Raw genomic sequence first — 25,008 nt, 5'->3', positions numbered from 1 at the left:
AGCTGAGAATTTTGTTATGTGTAATAACTAATAATTTTGCTTAATTGTCGTTTTAAAAAGTTGGCCCGCTGCAGCTACTGTTTTATTCAGTGTCGTTGTCTTTGTATTATTGTCAGTGATAACTAACTAATCAGGTAACCAGCCGGTAAAAGTCACCGATAGTAAAATATTGTTCACCTATAGTAGCCAATAAGCAAAAATATCATTCTTCGAGAAAATCTCGTGCTCCTATATTTATTTATAATTCTTATAGAGCAATTTACAAATAAAGTTTTATTGACTCGTTATTTAATGTTATTTGAAATGACAATGAATTGTGGTTAATCATTGGTCAAAAAAACAATATTTTCAGCTGGATTGCTAGTGGAGTGATTAAGTTGACAGACGCGATATTGTTACTGTGTTAGTTCCGGATCTGAATAATACATCTTGCACAGATAAAGATCACCGCATAAAACGTGAAATGAAAATAATAAAAACCTGAAACCAAAATATTTATTTCAAAAAATCCATTTCACATATACCTACCCTAGTTGTGAAAAATAAAGATTCTCAACGGCATATTTATTTTTATCTAATAAAAAAACTCTCAAAATAGTTCTTTTTATGGTTTTTCTTTGTTAATAATATAAGCATATGCTGAGCTTTAAATGATATTCTTAGACTAACTATGCACTTATATCATTCTTTTGTTAAGTAGCCAGTTACGATCTGTTTTTTATAGAATAACTTAGGAGTAGATAAAATAAAAAATACGTTAATTATCTATATTTCATTTCTGGACTCGACATATAAATTGCTTGAAAATTATAAGCAAAGATAATGAGAAAAACAATACAACATATTAAATACATAAATTTTTTTCAACATCGTTTTCTATTCTTATGTTTTATAGTTATATAAGTAAACAAAGTTTGCGATTAACGTGATGTTACTGTAAACCTATTCCACAAATCTATGTTATAAAACAAATTATCTCTGTTGATAATGTGGAATATTATCCTATAAGTATCAAAAGCTTGAACAGATGAAAGTAATGTTAATAAATAGGTAAAGGTTAATTAAATGGTATTACCTTAATTGTTACTCCTGTTGTAATCACATATATCTTTATATTATTGTTTATTATAGTAAATTAGAGATTAATTTTATGTTAGCGTGGGGAATGTCGGTTCATATTTGTAATAATGTAAGTTATTTAGTAATATTGATTTTTAAAATTTCATTTTTCTTTTACAGGAAAGTCTATATGGCAATTAGTTTTAGAACAGTTCGATGACCTTCTAGTCAAGATTTTACTATTAGCTGCAATTATTTCTTTTGTAAGTATTTGTTCAATTGTTTTGACAACGGGGAACAAACCAACAAAGAATCAATAACACCTTCACATTTTTTTAACACTTCAGATCTTCATAAAAGGATCTCAAATATTTGCATTATAAACAATGTGTTGGATTGACGGATATTTTATAAGTCGTTTCTGTTGATATATTTATATCAGCATAGTGTCGTTTGAATTCAGTTTATTTAAAATTAGATAATAATGGGCATGATGACTTGCTTGTAAGAATATAAAATATTGATTTATAATAATAAATAATAGCTAGTTTCTAAGTGTAATTTTGATTTTGATTAGTGATTTTCATGCATTCTTAAACAAGATTTCTACTTAGTTTTTTTTTAAATTTTACTTGGCCTCAGTCTCAATATTTGGGGTCATACATTATCGATACTTTGTATAGTTTGAAATATTTGAAGCTTCTGTCTGCTATAACACACACACTGTATTGTAAAAACTTGATACAATCACTTTGTTCAATTGATGAATTTGAACAATTTAATGTACAAGAAACCAGATATTTGATGATATTTTTTTAAAATATAACCGTGATGGGACTTTTGACGCTTTTTTCTGTTTTGTTAGCATTCAAATGTTGTAGGAATATATGTCTATTCAAAGTATTTTGTACATACGTCATCTAAATTTGTGACGTCAAAACGTCTCAATGTTGCCGCATCCACTCTGAGTTTTAGTTCAGTTTGACTTTGACATACAACAAAATTCTAATCAAAATAAAATAGTTGAACAAAAATGGTATCAAATATAATTTTTTTAACAATACAGTAGATTTAAATACTACAGTAAATTATACAGCCGCAATAGTTAAGAATTCAAGAATTTTGCATACGTTTGGCAACCGGACGACTTTGACAGGCTCATTCGTTTATTATTTATTCGCTCTTTTTAACTAGAATAAAATGTGAATGAAAATATTGTCTGATTCTGAAATGAATTTACAAATTGCGGCGGGCAACACTTTAAATTTCTTGATGACGTATGTACAAAAAAAACTTTGAATAGACTATATGTTGACTTTGTTGATCATCATGTTATATTAAATATAAGTTTCCATATTGTTTGGTGTGAAACAGGGATTAAATTATTAGGGACTCGTATAAACTATAAACAAAATAAATGAGGTCTAACCTCAAATTTTATCGACAGTTATTTATCTCGATATCACATTTATGAGATGTTAGATATAATTAAACTAGTAAAAATAGTAGATACCGATATATGGTATTATATGTGGTCTTCACATAAATAAATTATCCATCTTGAAGTATATGTGCTGGTTCTCACACTCTCATACATAGGTTTAGAGTTTTAACCCATGTATTATTGTAATGAGTGTGCGGCTCCACTGTCGATATGTTTTAGAATGATATTTAAATAACGAATTCATTATAATCAGAATCAGTCCAGTGCGACAAAAAGAATTGTCACGCACAGCTGTGGAGTGTTTTGGCGCGCATTTAAAATTATGTTATTTGAAACCTCAATTTTTATTGTATAAATCCTTGTTTTCGAGAAATAACATTTATTCCTTCTAAAATAAATACGCAGAACTGTAACGAATTTTTCAAAATACTTATCATGCCTATTTAATTATTATTACTATTGAATATCGTTCGTATAGCGTTTATGCTAAAGTTGACGTGTATATAATGCGCTGGAAGCACAATGCCATTTCCTTTTAAAGAGTATCCGATGGAAAGCAATTAAACGTGGATGTTATTCGAAGTCGGCCGGTCTTGGGAAGATGAATTAGTTTTGCTGTCGTTGTAAGCTGGAGAACTAATGGCGAATAAAGCCGTTCACCCTGAAAGTTAGGCACATTTTATGCAGAGGCGATGACGGAATAATAGATGTGGGAGAGGGCTGAAAGGGCTTATTCAAAGTAAGACTGAAATTTTGTATTATGTATCGGCGAAGTGAGCCCCAGAATATGGAGAAGGGAATAAATAATACTTTAAGGTACAATCTCTTGTCCTGAATTCGAAATATTAGTCTAATATATGTGTTTAGTGTGTTCTGAAAGCTAAATTGGGTCATATTTTTTATTGCTTTCAAAAAATTAATACTGCTAACTGGCATTAGAGTAATTTGTACAAATTTTTAATCATACTATGATCCGTCTCTAATAGGCACTCGTCTGTCATAAAAGATTAAGATTTCATTCAATTTATACGATCTTGTCTTCTTATCCTTCTCCATTCCCAATTATTCTTCGTCTTGTGCTCAATTAATTTCCAGTTCAAATCCATTTATTAAAATCGAGAACTAATTTATATTGTACCCGATAAGCTGAACAATTTTCTTTTATGGTGAAAGTATTTCTTGTTTGAATATGGTATTGTGTGTTGATATTTCAGAAACCTTAAAAAAGTCCTATTTTCTTTTTTTAGAAGCTTTAATTATAATCTGTCAGTATTAGCGAGTAAAATGATTTGATGTTCGCCGCATTAATTTGTTTTTTGTGCCCCATTGTGATGTAAGAAATTAATATCCTTCGCGATTGATTTGGTGGCGTAACTGACACTGACAAAAGATAATATTTTTCATATTTTGACGTATTGCTGTTTAGTATTTTTGTTAATTTTTTGCTGGAGAGTTCTAAGAAAAACCAACATTTTACAAATAGCAAATCGATTTTTATCTGTTTTGTTTGATAAAAGGTTAGGTTGAAATCACGCCAATTTTACAAAATCTAATCAAATCAAATCTTTAATAACAACATTAATATCAGATATCCTATTAATAATTATTTATTTTATATTTTTACATGAGTTATCAAATGTGATTGATACTTATCAGTTGGTGACATATGTTACTGAATCTTTTTTGACCCAGAATTTAAAATTTTATTATCGCCTTTTTTAGATTATAAGATACTTCCGTGTATTCTGATCATTTTTTCAATTAAAAAGGTATTTATAGGTATTGTCGATATGAATGGCTTTTCTGGAGTAACGCATGAATTCTTGGACTTTAGGTTGTACTTTTCATCGCTAGTCGCAATATACTACAGAAAACTTTTTATTGCCGGTCAAGCAATGAAATTGTTACAAATTGAGCTGAGTCTTAGTCCAGTCTAAGCCTAGCAATTCATTATCTTCAACTATAAGTTTTTAAAAGTGTTTGCTGGGCTTCGGCAATAGATTTCTTATAATTAAATAATAAAAATAATGAATGTCGTGATTAGCATCTATGTTTATTAAAAAATGGATAGTACTAAATGAAAATTTGTTATTTTGCGTAGATAAACGTCAAAACAATGGAATTTCTGAACAGTTCGGTTGTTGTTTAATAGTTTGTATTTTCATCAGTAGATATCGCTGATCAAAAAATATGCAAGCATTTAATGCAATCATTTTAATAATTGCCAGATTGTCATTTGTACTGTCCACTTGGAATTAGTAGACCTTAACAAGGATGACTTAATTGAATTTTATTAGTTTGTTAAGCCCACCAAATGTAGGCCTTGATTTATGTGTATGTAAACATTCCGTTATAGTTATTTTTTGGATTATAATACTACTTTAAGGGCACTTTTTCTTCGCAAGTTATAGTACCCCCTTGGACATTAGTATTTTTGTTATTTGATGAGTAGATAAATTTACTGTAACTCTGTCATGTGTTAGCTATTTTTTTAACTGTTATTTTATCAACATATTTTTTTTTATAATTTCATTATTCATTATTTTATTATTTATCATTTTATCAACATAGCACATCTGTATGTTTTTTGCTTTTTTGAGATCTATTCCTAATACGAGGGTTGCTATTTATATTTCGGGAATTGACAACACCGTTGTCATGTGGATCCATCTGACGGTTCCATTGTAAAATTTGACATTTTTGACGATATACGTACTCAGAACATTTTGTCGCACGGACGCTATTTGTTTATTTTATATTTAGTTGAATATTTTCATGCGATGATTTTTTACGATTTTCGATATGGATTATCACAAGAGTGCATCAAAAACTACCGTGTATTGCTGGTTTAGTGAATTCAATCGTGGTCGTAGTTCGCTGTCTGACGAGTTTCGCGAAGGTCGTCCAAAATCGGCTGTTGTGCCAGAAAACATCGATGCTGTGTGCGAAATGATTCAGCATCCCATGAGATTGAGGCATCCCTAAGCATTAGTTCCACCAGCATATATGCGATTTTACATGAACATTTGCGAAACATGAACGTGAACAGCTGTGCGAAAGTTACTCAATCGCTCAAAAAAGGGCTCGTGTCGATTGATGCAAAGAAATTCAATCGCGGTGCTTCGAAAGACGAGCTCGAGAAACGAGCTTCGTATGAGCTCGAAAGTAAGCAGCTGCCGACTGTATGGGTGCTGAACCAAATGATGAACCAAATCCAACAAAAGTTGTTTGCGTACAAAGCACTTCAAAGAAAATGGTGGCCTGTTTCTTCGGGAAAACTGGTCATGTTGCAACAGTGAGCATGTTGCCTCTAGAGGCTCGTAGAACAGTAAATTTTGGTTGGTACGCAACCATTTGTTTGCCAGAAGTCTTCGGTCTCACACATCAACTCAAACAAGAGCACTCAAATCATCGAATTGATGGGTCATCCGCCGTACAGTCCTGATTTGGCACCCAATGACTTCTTTTTGTTCCCATCCGTGAAGAATAAACTGCGTAGTCAACGATTTTCATCGCCTGAAGAAGCTATTGAAGCGTTCATTCGGAATGGAATAAATGCTTTGAACATGGGTTTAAGCGTCTGCAAAAGTGTATCGATCATCGTGGCGAGTACTTTGAAAACCAATAAAAATATATTCGCAGCTTAACTATTTATTTTTTCTTATTCCCGAAATATAAATAGTGACCCTCGTAATATCTTCAGTTCGTTAACGTCGAATAACTATTAAAATGACAACCAAAAAATCTAATAATTAGAAGAAAACCAGAAACTGTAGATTTGTTTTGAATCGAATACTCACTTAGAGTCTGTTGATATATTAAAATTTCCTTACTCACCGGTTTATTGGTAAAGTCATTCAATAACAATCACCTCACAGCCTGGTATTACCACAAAATTAATTTGCGAAATTCTTTATAAACATTTGATGATTCATTTGCGATTGTTAGCGGGATAGGACCGACGAAAGCGTATCTGTTTATAGTACGATACATTAAAAACCATCGTGGTCTGGTAGATTGAATATACTGTGATGGCGCGTGCCCCGCTGTTTGAATTTTCCCAGCGTTGCTTGGGACGTCGTGGATGACTTTGTGTCTTAATTATAACCAAACTTCTAATATATCTTCGTCTTCAAGACGTAAAAGATCCTCTGTATTATTTTTAAATTAAATGGTAACGTTCATAAGTTTTATATATATATATATATATATATATATATATATATATATATATATATATATATATATATATATATATATATATATATATATAGTAAAAAGTGGCTTTTAAAAACAGTAAGATGACATTAATTTATAAAACGTTTAAAGGAGGTAAAAAGAAAAATACAGCATAATATTAAATTTTTAGTTATAAATTAAAGGATATATAACAACGAATGTTAACTATGTCATAAACATTTACTAAATTACCACATATTTGGATAATACAAATGGATTATATATAAATAAAATTTTATAACAACTTCCTTGTAGATACATTCTTTTATACTTCTCGTACTATTTACTAATTAATTACAATATAATAAAAGTTGCAATAGAACATTTTTTTCAAATAAAGGCAAGCTTAATATATTTAATGGAAAAAGGGCTTACCTACCACCAAAACCACCACCATATTTAATGAAATCAAGACTCAAGTATATATATATATATATATATATATATATATATATATATATATATATATATATATATATATATATGTTTCGAGTATTTATTTCTTATTAGATCTGCTTTTCTCTTCTTTGATATTTGGGCAGATTACTTTTTGTTATCAACCAATCATACAGCTGTAGCAAGCACAATACTCTCCCAAATAACTACCTTTTCAGAATTAATAGTATGCATTCTTTTCCTACACTTCTGCAGTGCCTATAAACTGGACGATTAATTGATATTACTTAAATATATAATTCCCTATTACCTTATCAAAATTCAAAGATGAGAAAGATTCTGAGATTCATACTGGCTACTTGTACTTACTTCAATATTGAGTCTTAACAAAAAATGTTCCCTGAGAAATTCTTTAAGCAATTTTTTTTTCTTCTCGTCCTGTGCCTTCCAACTTTCAAATCCTTACAATTTGTTAAAATAAAGATTACATTGTTTAGCATCTGTATTATGGATTCGACAAAGATGCTATTGAAATTCAGTATGTATGGATACTAAAATCATTAAGTTGAGGACGCAGAGAAGGCCGATGATTATATTTTTGTCATCAGCTTTAGTTGTGCAGCAAGCTCATAGTGAAATGCATATCTCTGTGTCTATCTCTTGCTACTAACTATGCTTTATTACATACTTGATATATTAATTTACCACAAAAATTTACTCTACAAAATTTAAGTCATTTATAATTTATCCTATTTGTAACAACTGAAACTTACTTTTGACTCTCCATTTTTATAATTCTATTAAAGTGCTAAAATGTTAAAGTAAAAGGCCTTCTTTTTGAGTAAAAAGGAACGTCAGAATATAACTTTTAGAACAAGCCATATCAAACGCTTTAATAGTAAACAAATAAATGCCCAACATTTAGCCAGAGCAACAAGGTACATCGCCATTTCTTTTGAGAAACGCTTGGCTTACTATACAGTGTTGCCAAATCTAAAGGCAAGAATTATATAATATACTAAATACTAAGAAAACGTATATACTCTTATTTTTTGTTTCAAAACAAAATATAAAAGTTAATGTCAAAGTCTTCTTAAATATATTATTTTTCTAAACTAAAGCACATCTATAAAAAGCAAATAGCCGGCCTGTAAATTTGGCAACACCGAGTTTTAGCATTTCGGCTTGCGGCGAGTAGATTGCGCTGACGAATATACGAATAGTTTCGAAAGTAGCCGAATGTCCGGACCACGTTGATTTTTAATGTACGGTGGAATCGAAGAATTTCCCGCATTTTCTCCCGTAAAACCCGAAATCGTTTTCAGGCATTAGTTCCGAATAGAACGTTGAATTCGGATCGCGGTTCAATTCGCGGTTGGTTTACGTACAGGTTGTCCAATAAATTCGGATAATTTTGATAAATTGTACAGGTTGTTTTTTTATTTTGAGATAGTCGGCGTAAATTCTTGCGCCAGTCGAAATGGACGTTTGCCAGATCTACTGCCAACGGGAGTTTTGTTTGCCTTCCAGCCTCTCGCAGTTTGGAAACTGGGGAATTTTAGGTGCTAAACGATAAATGATATTTTAAATATATGTTCCTAATTATTAGCTTGTGCAAATAAATAGGCGGCGTGGGACTACTTGCTAAGTGTTCTATATTGAATCGCTTGGTTTAGTCTATTAGAGTTCTATTTAGAGGTTTTGCTTCAGATTCGATTTTATGATTTTTTTCTAACGTTCTAAAATGTCATCCATTCGTGATATAAGACGGACATGTACGAATTATTTTCGGTACTAATTTTGAGAGAAAAAGTTCAATTTAAATTCAATCAATTCTCAATCAAAAATTGTTTGAAAAGTCCCCGGTCTGACGCATAGGTGGCGCTACTAGAATTAAATATATATGTTGTTAGTGAGCCCTAACCCTCAAAAGATGCGTGTATAAATTTTTCGGTTGTGGGATCATTAATTTGTGAATTATAGCATTTTGAGTGAAGCAACTTTTGTTATTGTTAAAAAATGGATAAAAGGGAATATCGCGTGTTGATAAAATATTGCTTTTTGAAGGGAAAAATACAGTTGAAGCAATAACTTGGCTTGATGCTGAGTTTCCGGACACTGCCCCAGGAAAATCAACCATCAAGGATTGGTATGTTAAGTTTAAACGTGGTGAAACGAGCACCGAGTGAACGCAGCGGACGCTCAAAATGGGTTGTTACCGACGAAAACATTTAAAAAATCCACAAAATGATTTTGAATGACCGTAAGTTGAAATTGTGTGAAATAGCAGATATGAGAAAACTATGTGCAAAGTGGGTGCCGCGTGAGCTCACTTTTGACCAAAAACAATGACGCGTTGATGATTCGGAGCAGTGTTTAAAGGTGATCAAGCGTAATAAACCCGAGTTTTTGCGTCGATATGTGACAATGGATGAAACATGGCTCCATGATTTCACTCCGAAGTCCAATCGACAGTCATCCGAGTGGATTGCACATGATGAACCCGCTCCAAAGCGTGGGAAAACGCAACAGTCGGCTGGCAAGTTTATGGCGTCTCGTACCTTGAAAAAGGAAGGACCATCAACAGCGACTGTTACATAGCGTTATTGGACCGTTTGAAGGACGAAATCGCCGAAAAAGAAAGATTATTCTCCAGATCTGGCCCCAGCGACTATTTCCTGTTCTCAGATCTCAAAAGTAGGCTCGCTGGGAAGGAGTTCTCGTCAAATGAAGAAGTTATCGCCGAAACTGAGGCCTATTTTGAAGGAAAGGACAAATCGTACTACAAAAATGGTATCGAAAAGCTGGAGGGTTGTCTGTAATCAATGTATCACCCTTGAAGGGAATTATGTTGAATAAAAAAAACTAATTTTGCCAAAAGAAAATGTGTTTTACTATGGTAGGCCGGAGACTTTTCAATTGACCTGTTATCTGTTTTAATGGACGGGCTTACTAGGAGTGAATGCTTTATTTGATAGTAAAAAGTAAATTACTTTTCTACAGGCAACGTGTAACAATGTTAAAATCTTTCGCTATGAGACCAAGAGTGTTAATTATTATATCAATACCCTAAAAATCGAATTTCTGGCAAATTCCAACCGTCCATTCGGTATTGTGAAAACACAATTCGCGCAAGACGAGGATAACGACGTTTTCAAAACATAACACGGGAAACGTTTCAATATTTTGAACAAAATCGTCGTACATCACAACTAATAGTGAATAAAATCATACGAATCGATTCGATTAAATAAACAATCGGTGCGGAAAGCGCATTTTCTTATTGGAAAATAGGTGGCGACGGGCCAGGAGGCCAGGATTTCGATTGCACTTTACGATCGTGACGTGAGGCGGGGGGAGCAAGGGGCGGTTTTATTATAATTCGCGTTAAACGATTTGGCGTTACACGCGTTTCCGATTTCGACGTTACTAAATTAAGATCGGGCCTCGGCTTTATGACTATAAAATATAAATGACTGGTCGTGTGTTCTTTATAAACGCGCAGCGGCATTCTAATGTCGACTGTTTGTTTACCAGAGGAAGTAATAATCGTTACGATCGTTAGTTTTCCATTGAACGTATTTCATTCGGGCTCTTTAATGGTTAGATTTTGAGCTTGGTACTTAGTTATAGGGAATTTGTACCGATACTTGAAAATTGCTAGTTAATACTCCATCTGTCGTTTTTTTATTACATCGTTACTAGTCGTCGACTAACCTGCAATTTGTCTTTGCAATAACTTAAATCTAGGTATATATATATATATATATATATATATATATATATATATATATATATATATATATATATATATATATATAGGAGGGCGCATCGGCCCTATCTTAGTCTCTGGTGTAATAATGTTTATGTATAAACGTTGCTGTTTTTCTATTAAATGCACTTCCCTACGCTACACTACACAAGATCAAATGGTTTAATTCTTTTAAGTTTCAGTTCTGTTTTGATGAAAAAGACGCCTTTCCTCATGTCTCCTTGCGATTCTCTTGAGTTTCTGAGTGACAGTCGCTATCTGAAGGTCTCTGTATCAATCAGTCCTGTAGTCTCTGGGTAAACCTGTAATACTTCTCAGAATTTTGTTCTGTAAGGCTTCTGTTGTATTTATATTACTTTTCGCGGAGCATCCCCATAATTGAATTCATTATATTTCTAAACTTGCTTGTATAATAGCAATTTATTATGTACTGATAATTGATAAGATATTTTCCTATATTTGAATTTCAGTTCTTTTCTTTTCTTTTTTACATGTTCCTTCCAGCGAAGTTTTTCATCAAGATCCATTCCGAGTGTCGTTCTTATAAAAAAAAACTTTACTGGACGTTTCCATGGGATTACCACTTTCTGCTACTTTCGGGTTAACTATTTTCCAAAATATCGCAAAACGGGTTGATCCACACTTTTGAGTATCCAATTTAACAACATCCCAACATCTACACTGAGGGTTCCCAGATTTCAAAGGGTGTTGGCACACAAAATTCACAATAGATATACAACAGATGGTCTTATTGTGTATTAAATCCCACCACACAAGACTCACACCTAATTTCAAGCAAATCGGTTCAGTAGAACTTGAGATATCATGTCAACCGTCTCCAAAAAAGTAGTTTCGAGAAAATCGCGTTTATTGTTTCGTTTTTAGATGTCGTGTGATTAAAACGGCCATATCTCCGAAAATTATTTAAATTTTGTAAAATTTTCTTAAGGGCATTTGCTTAAATGGTCAAGCCTCGAAAGTACGAGAAAAGCCGATTTTTTTTCAAATTTCTAGAAGATTTATTTGTGTCGTAATATTTAATGATTTTATTTTTGTATCTACTAAACCTTTTTCTCAATTCCCAGACACTTTTTTTTGATCTTTGATGTCTCTCAAGTTTTAGTTGGTTATTTATTTGTTATCTCGCAATAAACATTTCATTTTACTTTTTTGTATAAGTTATAAGTAATATTTTATGTTAAACTATAGAAAGTGATATAAAGGAAAGAATTACCCCGTGATATAGATATATGCGTTCGCACATTTTAAAAATATAGTTCTGCGTAAATATTTGCGCTATAAATCAATACAGAGATTGCCGTATGATGAAATAGAAAAATCAACTATTGGAAAACAGACGAGCAAAAGAAATAAACCGCCAACATCAATAATAATTAGCACACAATAAACAGCTCGTATTATTTTTTCGTCGAAGTTCTATTTTATGACAAAGTACATAAGTAACCATTGATTCATTCGTATAGTTTATGGTTATGGTGGATTAGAACACTTATCTCCGATAATTTATATCCACAGATCCGTTGTCAATATTATTTTAATTATTCTGTGGTGATTTGTATTGTGGCTTTGATTTTTCTGATCCTGTTATTAATTATGCATCATTATGTAAAGTAAACGTTTGTTTTAAATTAATGTTATTGGACGTAATAAATAAATTCTTCCAACATGAAATAAGACGACTTTTCAGGAATAAGTAGTTCTTACTACGTCAATGTAGGTAGTCAAGTACGTCAATGATTAGCACATTGTTGACTGGCTGTTTTATTATTTCATTAAAATTGTGTTATATGATATATCAAATAATCATTGATTCAGTTATTCAAAATATGATTCACAATAAAGCAATTGCCGACCTGTTAGGGCAGTGGCCAAGACAGTAGGTTTCAAATTTATGTTTGTTGCTAAAATTCGACAAGAATAATGGAGGTAGGCTTTATCTACCATGGCTCTGTTGGACACTCGTTCAGATACACTATGTTATAAAATTTAAAATTGTTTCTCATTATTGTTCTATTAAATTATTAATCATTATTGAATTAGCAATTCTTTTTTGACAATAAATTTATTGGTAGGTTTTTATAATTATACTCTATTGTGCACCTACGTTTTATACGTATTTTAATGGTTGTCATCAAGGCTATTAAACTGAGATTACCACTTTAATCTGATGAAAATATTTATGATGATATGGTGATAAAAGCTGATGAGAACATCAGATTGTTGATATCTTGATTAACTTATTGTAAACAACTGTTAACTATCTAATCTATTAAGCTGTTAAATTCTATAGTTTTGACATTTTTCAACATAAAATACACAGTCATGGATTAGTCCCATGAGTTGCTAAATCCTAATGATACTGTTACTTCAATATTATTCTGAATTCTGATGGAAAATACATAACGAGTAAGAGACAACGCTGGGCCACACATTGCAAAACTTATGAAGGATACACTGTTGCAGACATAGCGCTCTCTGATTGTTAGTTGTTGAGATCGATGCAGCATGGCTTGGCCTGCTTACGGTTTCCAGATGTTGAAGAAGAATGAAAAAAGATCGATGTTTGTGTCGATACCAAACCAACATCGTTCGTTCGACCCAGTATCGCACAGTTAGAAGCATCATTTTTTTTCAATAGATGCCTTTTTGCAATAATGAAATTTCGTGTTTTTTTGAAACTTTTTTTAACTAATTGCAAAAATTGAAACTAATTATTGCATTGTAGATATTCGTTCTTATAGCAAATTTGCGGCCGACTGACGGTACTATCATCTCTCACGTCTATCGTATTTGTCATATTTAGCACTCTGTGATTACTTTTCATTTGCAAAATGGTGTTTCAGTTCAGCGAATTTAATCATTCTCGGAACTTTTTAGTATGTTTTAATTTTTCCGCTTTCATGGAAATCCTATGACAAACCAATTTGTTATTGGTAATGTTGGATAAGCAGCCAAAGCTTATTAACATTATTTATGAGGTTTATATTTGTTTACAACATAACGGACAGGCTGTGTAATTTTGCATTTTTCTTGTTTTTAATTATAACAGTTCTCATTAAATTATTATTAATGTATCAAAAGGTTAAATCCGTTATATTGAAGTAATTTTCTAAATTTCCCTTTGTGTTGCTAAAGGTCTGTGGGTCAACATTAACATATTCATTAGGCGAAATAAACTTTGGTAAAATAAAATAAGTTGGTTTTTGTGCTAGTTGGAATTTTAAATAGTTCCTGGCACATTATTATTACAAAGTCCGCTTAATCGTTTTTTGATTATATTGTTTGTCCCCTATGAATATATGTACACAACTACATATTTGTGAAATATTTTATTTATGGGCTTTAGTGCTTCAAAAATCTTCCTAATAGACATACAATAGATCTAGATATTCAATAAACGATCTTCTGTGTGAAATATAATGTAAAATCTCCCAAAATGTATATATGTTTTTTATTCATATCGGTTGGTATCTTGGACCTTTAATTATAGACCTAGTACGGAGTATAGAAGTAGCTCATATTTGAATTCCAAATGATCAATTGTACTACTTTGTGACCTAAAGATAACTTTATTTTGGTTCAAGTACAAGTTGTTTACGTTTTCAACCATGTGCTTTTTCTAAGTTAGACGTCGGTTCATGTACACGCCAAGATATTTAACATATTCTGTCTGGGTGTGTTGGCAACTGTTATAATTTAACGATTGAATTTGTTTCATTGACATTAACGAGCGAATTTGTCAACAACACTTGTATTTTGATATTAATTTTTGATCTTCATTAGATGGTAAGCAGGGTTGCCAATATCAATTTATCAAATTATCCAATAGTCGTAAATCCAATTCATCTAATTGGGGAGAAAATTGTCCTGGTTATCCTCAAAATTATTTTAAAAATCAAACTCTCTTCATAATATGGAATAAAACGTAATTTAGCGAATTATAACGTTACATTACATTTTACTTGATGGATTAAACTTGACATTGCCGCTCAATTTCTTAATTCCTTCCCTTGTTGCCGTTGACGTTATTGACACTACAGTTTCGATTAGTATATTGAAAATAAACAAAGTTGAAGAATATTTTGAAATAATTACGTAGGTATTTGGTATCAATATTATATTATCCCAGATTGGGGAATTCCTCAGAAATTGCGATAAGTTCGTATATTGTCACAATAGCGATTTTTGTGGTCTCTATACGAACCCTGCATCGAAAGAATATATTAGACATAGAGTTATCCAACTTTGTTTTATAATGAACAGTGACTGTAAGATAAAGTTTTAGTAAAACCAAATTGGGGATGAGGAAAAAGTATCGTATCTTTTTTAGTTTAATGTGCATTGACAAACTGTCAAAATTCTCGTTTATCAAAGAATGGAATTTAGGTGATATTTAATTTTTAACTTATATTCAAAATTTTATAATGAAAATTACAGAATGCCATCTAAATGAGTTTAGTGGAAAAATAAATTTAATTAAGTACATATCTCCCTGAACGAAATACTCGGCGCTTATTAAAGTCGGCCTATTAAAGTGAAAAAGTTGATTATATTTCAATAATACTGATTGTGTATTATTGCTTTACCTATTTCTATCTTTACAAGGTTATTTGATAAGTAATATATATTATTTCAAACAAAAATATATGTGGAAAGCAACATCAAAAATGAAACATTATTTTACTAAATAGTTTTCCATATTATGACAAGGAAACAATTTAATTTTTAACTTATATTCAAAATTTTGTAATGAAAATTACAGAATGCCATCTAAATGAGTTTAGTGGAAAAATAAATTTAATTAAGTACATATCGCTTATTAAAGTCGGCCTATTAAAGTGAAAAAGTTGATTATATTTCAATAATACTGATTGTGTATTATTGCTTTACCTATTTCTATCTTTACAAGGTTATTTGATAAGTAATATATATTATTTCAAACAAAAATATATGTGGAAAGCAACATCAAAAATGAAACATTATTTTACTAAATAGTTTTCCATATTATGACAAGGAAACAATTTAATTTTTAACTTATATTCAAAATTTTATAATGAAAATTACAGAATGCCATCTAAATGAGTTTAGTGGAAAAATAAATTTAATTAAGTACATATCTCCCTGAACGAAATACTCGGCGCTTATTAAAGTCGGCCTATTAAAGTGAAAAAGTTGATTATATTTCAATAATACTGATTGTGTATTATTGCTTTACCTATTTCTATCTTTACAAGGTTATTTGATAAGTAATATATATTATTTCAAACAAAAATATATGTGGAAAGCAACATCAAAAATGAAACATTATTTTACTAAATAGTTTTCCATATTATGACAAGGAAACAATTTAATTGTTAACTTATATTCAAAATTTTATAATGAAAATTACAGAATGCCATCTAAATGAGTTTAGTGGAAAAATAAATTTAATTAAGTACATATCTCACTGAACGAAATACTCGGCGCTTATTAAAGTCGGCCTATTAAAGTGAAAAAGTTGATTATATTTCAATAATACTGATTGTGTATTATTGCTTTACCTATTTCTATCTTTACAAGGTTATTTGATAAGTAATATATATTATTTCAAACAAAAATATATGTGGAAAGCAACATCAAAAATGAAACATTATTTTACTAAATAGTTTTCCATATTATGACAAGGAAACAATTTAATTTTTAACTTATATTCAAAATTTTATAATGAAAATTACAGAATGCCATCTAAATGAGTTTAGTGGAAAAATAAATTTAATTAAGTACATATCTCACTGAACGAAATACTCGGCGCTTATTAAAGTCGGCCTATTAAAGTGAAAAAGTTGATTATATTTCAATAATACTGATTGTGTATTATTGCTTTACCTATTTCTATCTTTACAAGGTTATTTGATAAGTAATATATATTATTTCAAACAAAAATATATGTGGAAAGCAACATCAAAAATGAAACATTATTTTACTAAATAGTTTTCCATATTATGACAAGGAAACAATTTAATTTTTAACTTATATTCAAAATTTTATAATGAAAATTACAGAATGCCATCTAAATGAGTTTAGTGGAAAAATAAATTTAATTAAGTACATATCTCACTGAACGAAATACTCGGCGCTTATTAAAGTCGGCCTATTAAAGTGAAAAAGTTGATTATATTTCAATAATACTGATTGTGTATTATTGCTTTACCTATTTCTATCTTTACAAGGTTATTTGATAAGTAATATATATTATTTCAAACAAAAATATATGTGGAAAGCAACATCAAAAATGAAACATTATTTTACTAAATAGTTTTCCATATTATGACAAGGAAACAATTTAATTTTTAACTTATATTCAAAATTTTGTAATGAAAATTACAGAATGCCATCTAAATGAGTTTAGTGGATAAATAAATTTAATTAAGTACATATCTCACTGAACGAAATACTCGGCGCTTATTAAAGTCGGCCTATTAAAGTGAAAAAGTTGATTATATTTCAATAATACTGATTGTGTATTATTGCTTTACCTATTTCTATCTTTACAAGGTTATTTGATAAGTAATATATATTATTTCAAACAAAAATATATGTGGAAAGCAACATCAAAAATGAAACATTATTTTACTAAATAGTTTTCCATATTATGACAAGGAAACAATTTAATTTTTAACTTATATTCAAAATTTTGTAATGAAAATTACAGAATGCCATCTAAATGAGTTTAGTGGATAAATAAATTTAATTAAGTACATATCTCCCTGAACGAAATACTCGGCGCTTATTAAAGTCGGCCTATTAAAGTGAAAAAGTTGATTATATTTCAATAATACTGATTGTGTATTATTGCTTTACCTATTTCTATCTTTACAAGGTTATTTGATAAGTAATATATATTATTTCAAACAAAAATATATGTGGAAAGCAACATCAAAAATGAAACATTATTTTACTAAATAGTTTTCCATATTATGACAAGGAAACAATTTAATTTTTAACTTATATTCAAAATTTTGTAATGAAAATTACAGAATGCCATCTAAATGAGTTTAGTGGATAAATAAATTTAATTAAGTACATGTCGCTTATTAAAGCCGGTCAATTGATGTGAAAAAGTTGATTATATTTCAATAATACTGATTGTGTAGTATTGCTTTACTTATTTTATTTTTACAAAGTTATTTAATATTCTCCACTTAATTCTTCCATTTAAAATAATAGGTTTTATTTTCAATAAAAACATATTTAGAAAGAGAGAAACATATTATGACAAGGAAACACGATTTAAATTTTAATTTACTGCCAGCCATTTACTTCGGGTTTCCTAAATAAAATAACGTTTTATTGGTGACCATCTCTCCAAAGTCAAGTAAATGTTTTTTATTCTACAATTATCGAAAAAACGATTTAAAAAAACGGACTTTTGGTAAGCTTCATTCCTTGTCTCCGAGGTAATAAAATTGGCAATACCAGATCGCCACAATAATATACAAAACGACGATATTTTAAGTAAAGATCGTTTCTGGTGATACGTATACGAGTTTGCACACAACTGGCCGCTATTTCGAAAGCGACATAAAATTTAAAATATACAGGCGAATTATTAGAACCCGCCAGATAAATTATTCGATACGTATCGCATAATTTTCAAATCAGCCGCGGTTTTGGCACTGCCGTTGAGATAATTTCGATGCAATCGCGCGCTCGGTCGTATTATTACATATATATGTAGGTCGTTTTAATAATAAACATTTGTGCGTGCATCAGAATGAATACGTAACTTTAAATATGAACGGATAATGGTTGTTTTTTCAGGTGCCTGGAAATATTAGATGTTGGAAATGGAATTAATTCGTAGCGTACCTTAGTTTATTCCCGGTAAAAAGCTGTTATTAATATTCATTATGCAATTTCAGTATATTTTTACATTACAATAGGCTGCAAGAATAAAAATCAATCAATTTAAAGCTCACCTATGCACCTGCAGAGATACCAATAACAATAAATAATATTATCATTCCATATAGGAAAGAACTGTAATTAAAATATAGGAAAATGTAAATAATACATTACTATTATACATTATTAAAACCTATATATTAATATCGAATTATTGCAACTCTTGGGTAACACCAGAACAAGACACAGACTCAAAGGAATTTAATTATTTGATCTTATTTAGCATTTAATGTAAAAAACGGCAGTGTTAATACATATACATTATTAGACTAGAGACCAAGTTAAGATAGATAGGTCTTCCTAGATATACACACAGACAAATTGTAGATTAGACTGCAGCGACTAGTAACAATATAATAAATTATTTTAATAATATTATAAACTATTATTTTTGATATTCTGATCTGGAATACATCGAATGCATTAGTTGAAAAGTTTTTGACCTATGATATTTTTAAGCAATTAACGGGACATCACACAATTTATGACCCGCAAGATTCGCCAGGCCATTGATACAATGTTACTGTAAAATTACTTCGTTAAATGTTAATTGTTATTGTAAAATATTCCTATTCAAAATAGTTAATTGAATTTTTTATATGCGCATACTAAATTTACGACCAATTCCGTTGTATATGTTAATTCGTTCGAAACCACGTCAAGACGAAAACACATCTGTTTATTAGACTCAACAAGTTTTTATTGTTGTGTCTATCTTCAAATATTTGGTTATAATATCACCTATAATCCTTGCAAAAAACAGCCAATGCACGTAATATATGACGTCCAATATACTGCCAAAGGCGATTTGTAAAAATATATAATTTGTTTTAAATTTGGAGACCCTAGTTAAAAAGAAACATTCTTTATAATAATTAGAGGTTACAAACCGACAAACGTTGTCAACATTACGACGTGCTGACGTCATAAATTTGTCTGTTTTATTGGATAGATAATATAGCTATAAAACACTAGTCCGAAGAGATTCGTTAGATTTATTAAGTATAGTCCGTCCAACTAAACAGCCAATTTACGTCATAGATTACATCGAATATAGTATCAATTTTGCAGGTTGTAAACATGTAAAATTCGTTTTAAACTCGGCGCGGATATTTCCTTCTCATTTTATCCTAGCTAAAAAGAGCTAGAAAGAAAAGGAAAGTAAAATTTGATTTGAGTTGGAACTGGTGGGCCATGTTGCCAAATGCCTGTCAAAATTCTGGCAAACGTTGCGAACCAAAAACCAAATTTGATGCGGCACCATTGCAGCCTGCTAACATCATGGATTTTAATGACTAGAGTTAATTATATGTATCAGATGTTCAACGCAGTTCCAAGAATAAGTGTTCCAGACTTTATGAGGTGGAGAGGAGTTATCAAAAAAACATACTCTACAATGTTGGAGGCTATTAAATAATGAATAATTTGTTAATTGTTATTGGTTAAATGAAAACAAACATACAGTACGTCAGTTGATTCTTTACAAAACGGTATTTTTGTCATCAGGAAGTAAAATTTTATAAATTGCTGTTTATACCTTTAAAAATATCAAAACTAACTTCATGAAAACATGATGAATGAATGAAATGTACGTTTTCAAAAGAAAACAATTCAATGAAAATTAGTTAAGATTTGTCAGAATTAAAATTCCGAAGAGTGTTACACGTCCGTGGTTCGAATCCCGTTCTAAGTAGTAGGTTCAGTCATTAAAATATCCAAAAATTTGACTAAAAATTGTACATATATTGTTTTAAAAATATTTTTTGGACCCACATGGTGTCCATTACAATGTAAACAAGACGATAAATATGCGCAAATAATGCCCGGTTTTCGGATGCCCGAAATATCACTGGGTATTATTAAATCTGATCCGGAATGCATATATAGGTGCGGTAATAATAAATACTTGTTTGTTGGTCAGTGAACCCACAATAAATAGTCTCTTAAATTTAGTCTTGACGACAGTTTAGTATTTGCCCAGACGTACCGTAAATACGACGGGCATAGTTGGGGGCACGGGATGCAAAAGGCGTCACTAATAGGCTCGTGCAAGAGCTTTCATCGATCACTCGAGCGCAGCGCCAGAAAGGATGAAGCCTCCTTTGATGTATGTGCATGGGGCGGCTTGCCGCTCGGCAATTTCAAGATTAAGTGTCACCGGGATTTTTATACTATCGATTACGTTGGAACGCTGCTCTTTCTTTGTGTCTACTATACTTTTTTTTTATCACTATTCCGTTGCTTTGTGTTGGTGGTGAATTGAACAAATCAGTCATGGTTTTTTTTATATTTTTTACTGTTTTTTTTGTCACTTTGACGGATGTATAGTCATTTCACGACTATACGACAGTACCATATTGATATAAATGGGACGGGGACAAACCTAAAGCGTATATATATATATATATATATATATATATATATATATATATATATATAATACAAACAGAGGACTAAAAATTTAAAAAGTGTATATACAATTTAAAATGGACACAAATACAAGTCAACAAGCACAACCATAATAAAGTATCCATCTATTCAGATAGCATACACTAGTATCCACACCGAAGTGGTAATGGTTATTTGGTCAACGACACTTACCTGAACATAGGCTAGACTCTATGGAGATGATCGATTTCTCGTAGAAATCCGAGGAGTGTCTCTATTTTCTCCTGTTTCTGAATTTCTATATTTTGTAGTCTACACATAGCTCTAATTTGGGTGAGTCGTGGATGGTCGTCCAGTATGTGGTAGACTGAAGTAAGGGCAAGGTGACAGAACTGACAAGGAGCAGGCGGACTCAAAGTCATCAAGTGACCGTGCGACAATCGATAGTGACCTAATCTCAGTTGAATCGTCAGAGCTATGGCATGATGACGAAGAGTAGGAATGTGAAGAGAGGAGAAAAAAAGTTTTAATTTCAAAGAGCTTGTTATGGTTGGCCTCCTGGCCCAAAGACGTTGTACCTCGTTCTTGGTGAAACACTAAACGAATGGGATAAGGTTAATATAGATCCAAATGTTTGGGATGGGGAGGAGAGAGGCTGCCGATTTAGCTGTTTTGCTGTTGGCAGAAAAGCCTAAGGAATATATAGATCTCGGAATGCTAATAGTGAATTAGTTTTACGGTTAAAATTGTTTGCGTGTTTACGTGTAATATATATGGTAATTGAATTTTACAATATGTGAGGGCTTACGCTTACTACGGTATTTTAATTACTAATTTTAGTTGCATCTAAAACATGCACAGTGAGAAGTTTACTGTAGTTACCACCGGTTTTAGCAAATTATTTAATCTATGTGTGGAAAAAATGTTGGAACTCTATGTTGGTTTGTTCGAACAATTATATATTACATCAGGAGGATTGTGGATTAAAGAATACATGAAAGAGAAAAAAAGAAAAATCTGAGTTACAGGCTAATGAAGTGAGGAGTCTCAAAAAAATGGCGCTCCTTTGTTAACAGGACTGCAACCTTCCTAGTAGTCTGAAACCAAAAAAAGAACTTAATTCTCTTAGTCTAGAGAAGGGCTGCTTTCCTACAAATGTCGGACATCTTTTTTCGCCAAATGTTTGTTGTCTTTTTTTAACATTTTCGAATTTTTTAAAACTAGTAAAAATCCAACTTTCTTTTTAGTTTTACTTTGTTACTATAATCAAGTAAATCATTTCAGTAGAACTCGAGATATGTTTGTCAACCGTTTCAAGGGCCCCCTTATGGGGTTAGCTTTGAAAATGTGAAGAAATAACCGATTTTTTCAAATGTCTAGGCCAGAGGTCGTTAAGGGCATATTTAAAGATGTTGATGTGAACATTTTAGCATCTTTATTTTTTTAACAACCATTTTTAATAAATGCTTGGTTCAAACATTAGTTTCGGTCATTTTCTCACGACTAATTCTTTTGACTTTAGCTTCAAACATTTTCGGACGATCAGGTTGTTTTTTGTACAATTGCATAGAATGCAAGTTATCATTTCTAATTTTACTGAAATTATCGTAATGCATATAGACGAAAATCAGAAAAAGTTTGTTGGTTACTCTTCAACAAAATGACACATAATAAAAAATATATCCCTCAAAGTTAGTTCACAATTTTAGTTTATATAAAAATAAAAATGTTACGAATAGATCTAAATAATATTTATTTTGTTTCAGGTATTAGCCTTATTTGAAGAACATGACGGAGCTTTCAGCGCATTCGTAGAACCATTCGTAATTCTCCTTATTCTTATCGCCAATGCTGTCGTCGGTGTCTGGCAGGTTAGTATCCTCACCTTTTATCCCTTTTCAAACGCCGCTAACATTATGTTTTTGTGTTCGTAGGAGAGAAATGCCGAATCTGCCATCGAAGCCCTCAAGGAATACGAACCCGAAATGGGTAAGGTCCTCAGGTCGGACAAGTCCGGCGTACAGAAGATCAGGGCTAAAGAGATCGTCCCCGGAGACCTCGTCGAGATATCCGTCGGCGACAAGATCCCAGCAGACATCCGCATCACCAAGATTTACTCCACCACCTTGAGAATCGACCAGTCTATCTTGACCGGCGAATCCGTCTCCGTCATCAAGCACACCGATGCCATACCCGACCCCCGCGCCGTCAACCAGGACAAGAAGAACATCCTCTTCTCCGGTACCAACGTGGCCGCCGGCAAGGCCCGCGGCATCGTCATCGGCACCGGCTTGGCTACCGCTATCGGTAAAATCAGAACCGAGATGTCCGAGACCGAGGAGATCAAGACCCCCCTCCAACAAAAGCTCGACGAATTCGGCGAACAACTATCCAAGGTCATCTCCGTTATCTGCGTCGCCGTTTGGGCCATCAACATCGGTCACTTTAACGACCCAGCCCATGGCGGTTCCTGGATCAAGGGCGCCGTATACTACTTCAAAATCGCCGTCGCCCTGGCCGTGGCCGCCATTCCCGAAGGTTTACCCGCTGTAATTACCACCTGCTTGGCCCTGGGTACTCGCCGTATGGCCAAGAAGAACGCCATCGTCAGATCCCTGCCCTCCGTAGAGACCCTGGGTTGTACATCCGTCATCTGTTCCGACAAGACCGGTACCCTGACTACCAACCAGATGTCCGTCTCTCGTATGTTCATCTTCGACAAGATCGAGGGTAACGACAACTCTATCCACGAGTTCGAAATTACCGGATCCACCTACGAACCAATCGGCGAAGTATTCCTCAAGGGCGGAAAGGTCAAGTGCTCCGATTACGAAGCCTTACAGGAACTGGGAACAATCTGCATCATGTGCAATGACTCCGCCATCGATTTCAACGAATTTAAACAATGCTTCGAGAAGGTCGGCGAAGCTACTGAAACTGCCCTGATCGTATTGGCCGAGAAGATGAATCCCTTCAACGTATCCAAGAGCGGAGACAGACGTCAAGCCGCTATCTGCGTCAGACAGGACATTGAATCCAAATGGAAGAAGGAATTCACCCTCGAGTTCTCCCGCGATCGTAAATCCATGTCTTCTTACTGCGTTCCTTTGAAACCATCCCGCCTTGGAAACGGACCCAAATTGTTCGTTAAGGGCGCTCCCGAAGGTGTCTTGGAAAGGTGCACGCACGTCCGCGTTGGATCCCAGAAACTCCCGCTTACTAGCAGCATTAAGAACCGTATCCTCGAAGTCACCAGGGCTTACGGTACTGGACGTGATACCCTCAGATGCTTGGGTCTGGCTACCGCCGACAGTCCCATGAAACCCGAAGAAATGGACCTCGGAGACTCCAGCAAATTCTACACTTACGAAGTCAATCTCACCTTTGTCGGTGTCGTTGGTATGTTGGATCCCCCACGTAAAGAAGTTTTCGACTCCATCGTCAGATGCCGTGCCGCTGGAATCCGTGTCATTGTCATCACTGGTGACAACAAGGCTACTGCTGAAGCTATCTGTAGACGTATTGGCGTATTCGGTGAAGATGAAGACACCACCGGAAAATCCTACTCTGGTCGTGAATTTGACGACTTGTCTCCTGCCGAACAAAAGGCCGCATGCTCTCGCGCCCGTCTCTTCTCCCGTGTAGAACCCGCTCATAAATCCAAGATTGTTGAATACTTGCAAAGCATGAACGAAATCTCTGCTATGGTAAGGCCCGGTATTTCTTAAATACCATAATCAATCAA

General features: G+C 32.6%; 1 protein-coding gene across 15 annotated transcripts in view; it reads left to right on the top strand.

Moving 5' to 3' along the window:
• SERCA (ATPase sarcoplasmic/endoplasmic reticulum Ca2+ transporting SERCA) overlaps positions 1 to 25,008 on the top strand; it is a 48,409-nt gene that overhangs the window by 17,082 nt on the left and 6,319 nt on the right. For 13 of the 15 annotated variants that reach the window (XM_076397215.1, XM_076397218.1, XM_076397209.1 and 10 more), the window contains 3 exons: positions 1,240 to 1,322; positions 23,030 to 23,134; positions 23,198 to 24,970. In XM_076397215.1, coding sequence (XP_076253330.1) covers positions 1,240 to 1,322; positions 23,030 to 23,134; positions 23,198 to 24,970 — 1,961 coding nt within the window. Of the gene's footprint in view, positions 1 to 1,202; positions 1,506 to 23,002; positions 23,135 to 23,197; positions 24,971 to 25,008 lie in introns of all 15 variants that reach the window. The other 2 variants (XM_076397220.1, XM_076397221.1) reach the window with 2 other exon arrangements.

This window comes from Rhynchophorus ferrugineus, unplaced genomic scaffold (assembly GCF_030347505.1).
Source record: "Rhynchophorus ferrugineus isolate W39M unplaced genomic scaffold, kcgeb_rfMv2 rfM2, whole genome shotgun sequence".
In the NCBI taxonomy this organism is placed as follows: domain Eukaryota; kingdom Metazoa; phylum Arthropoda; class Insecta; order Coleoptera; family Curculionidae; genus Rhynchophorus; species Rhynchophorus ferrugineus.
The sequence above is the reverse complement of the archived record's forward strand: the minus strand, read 5'-3'. Positions and strand labels throughout refer to the sequence as shown.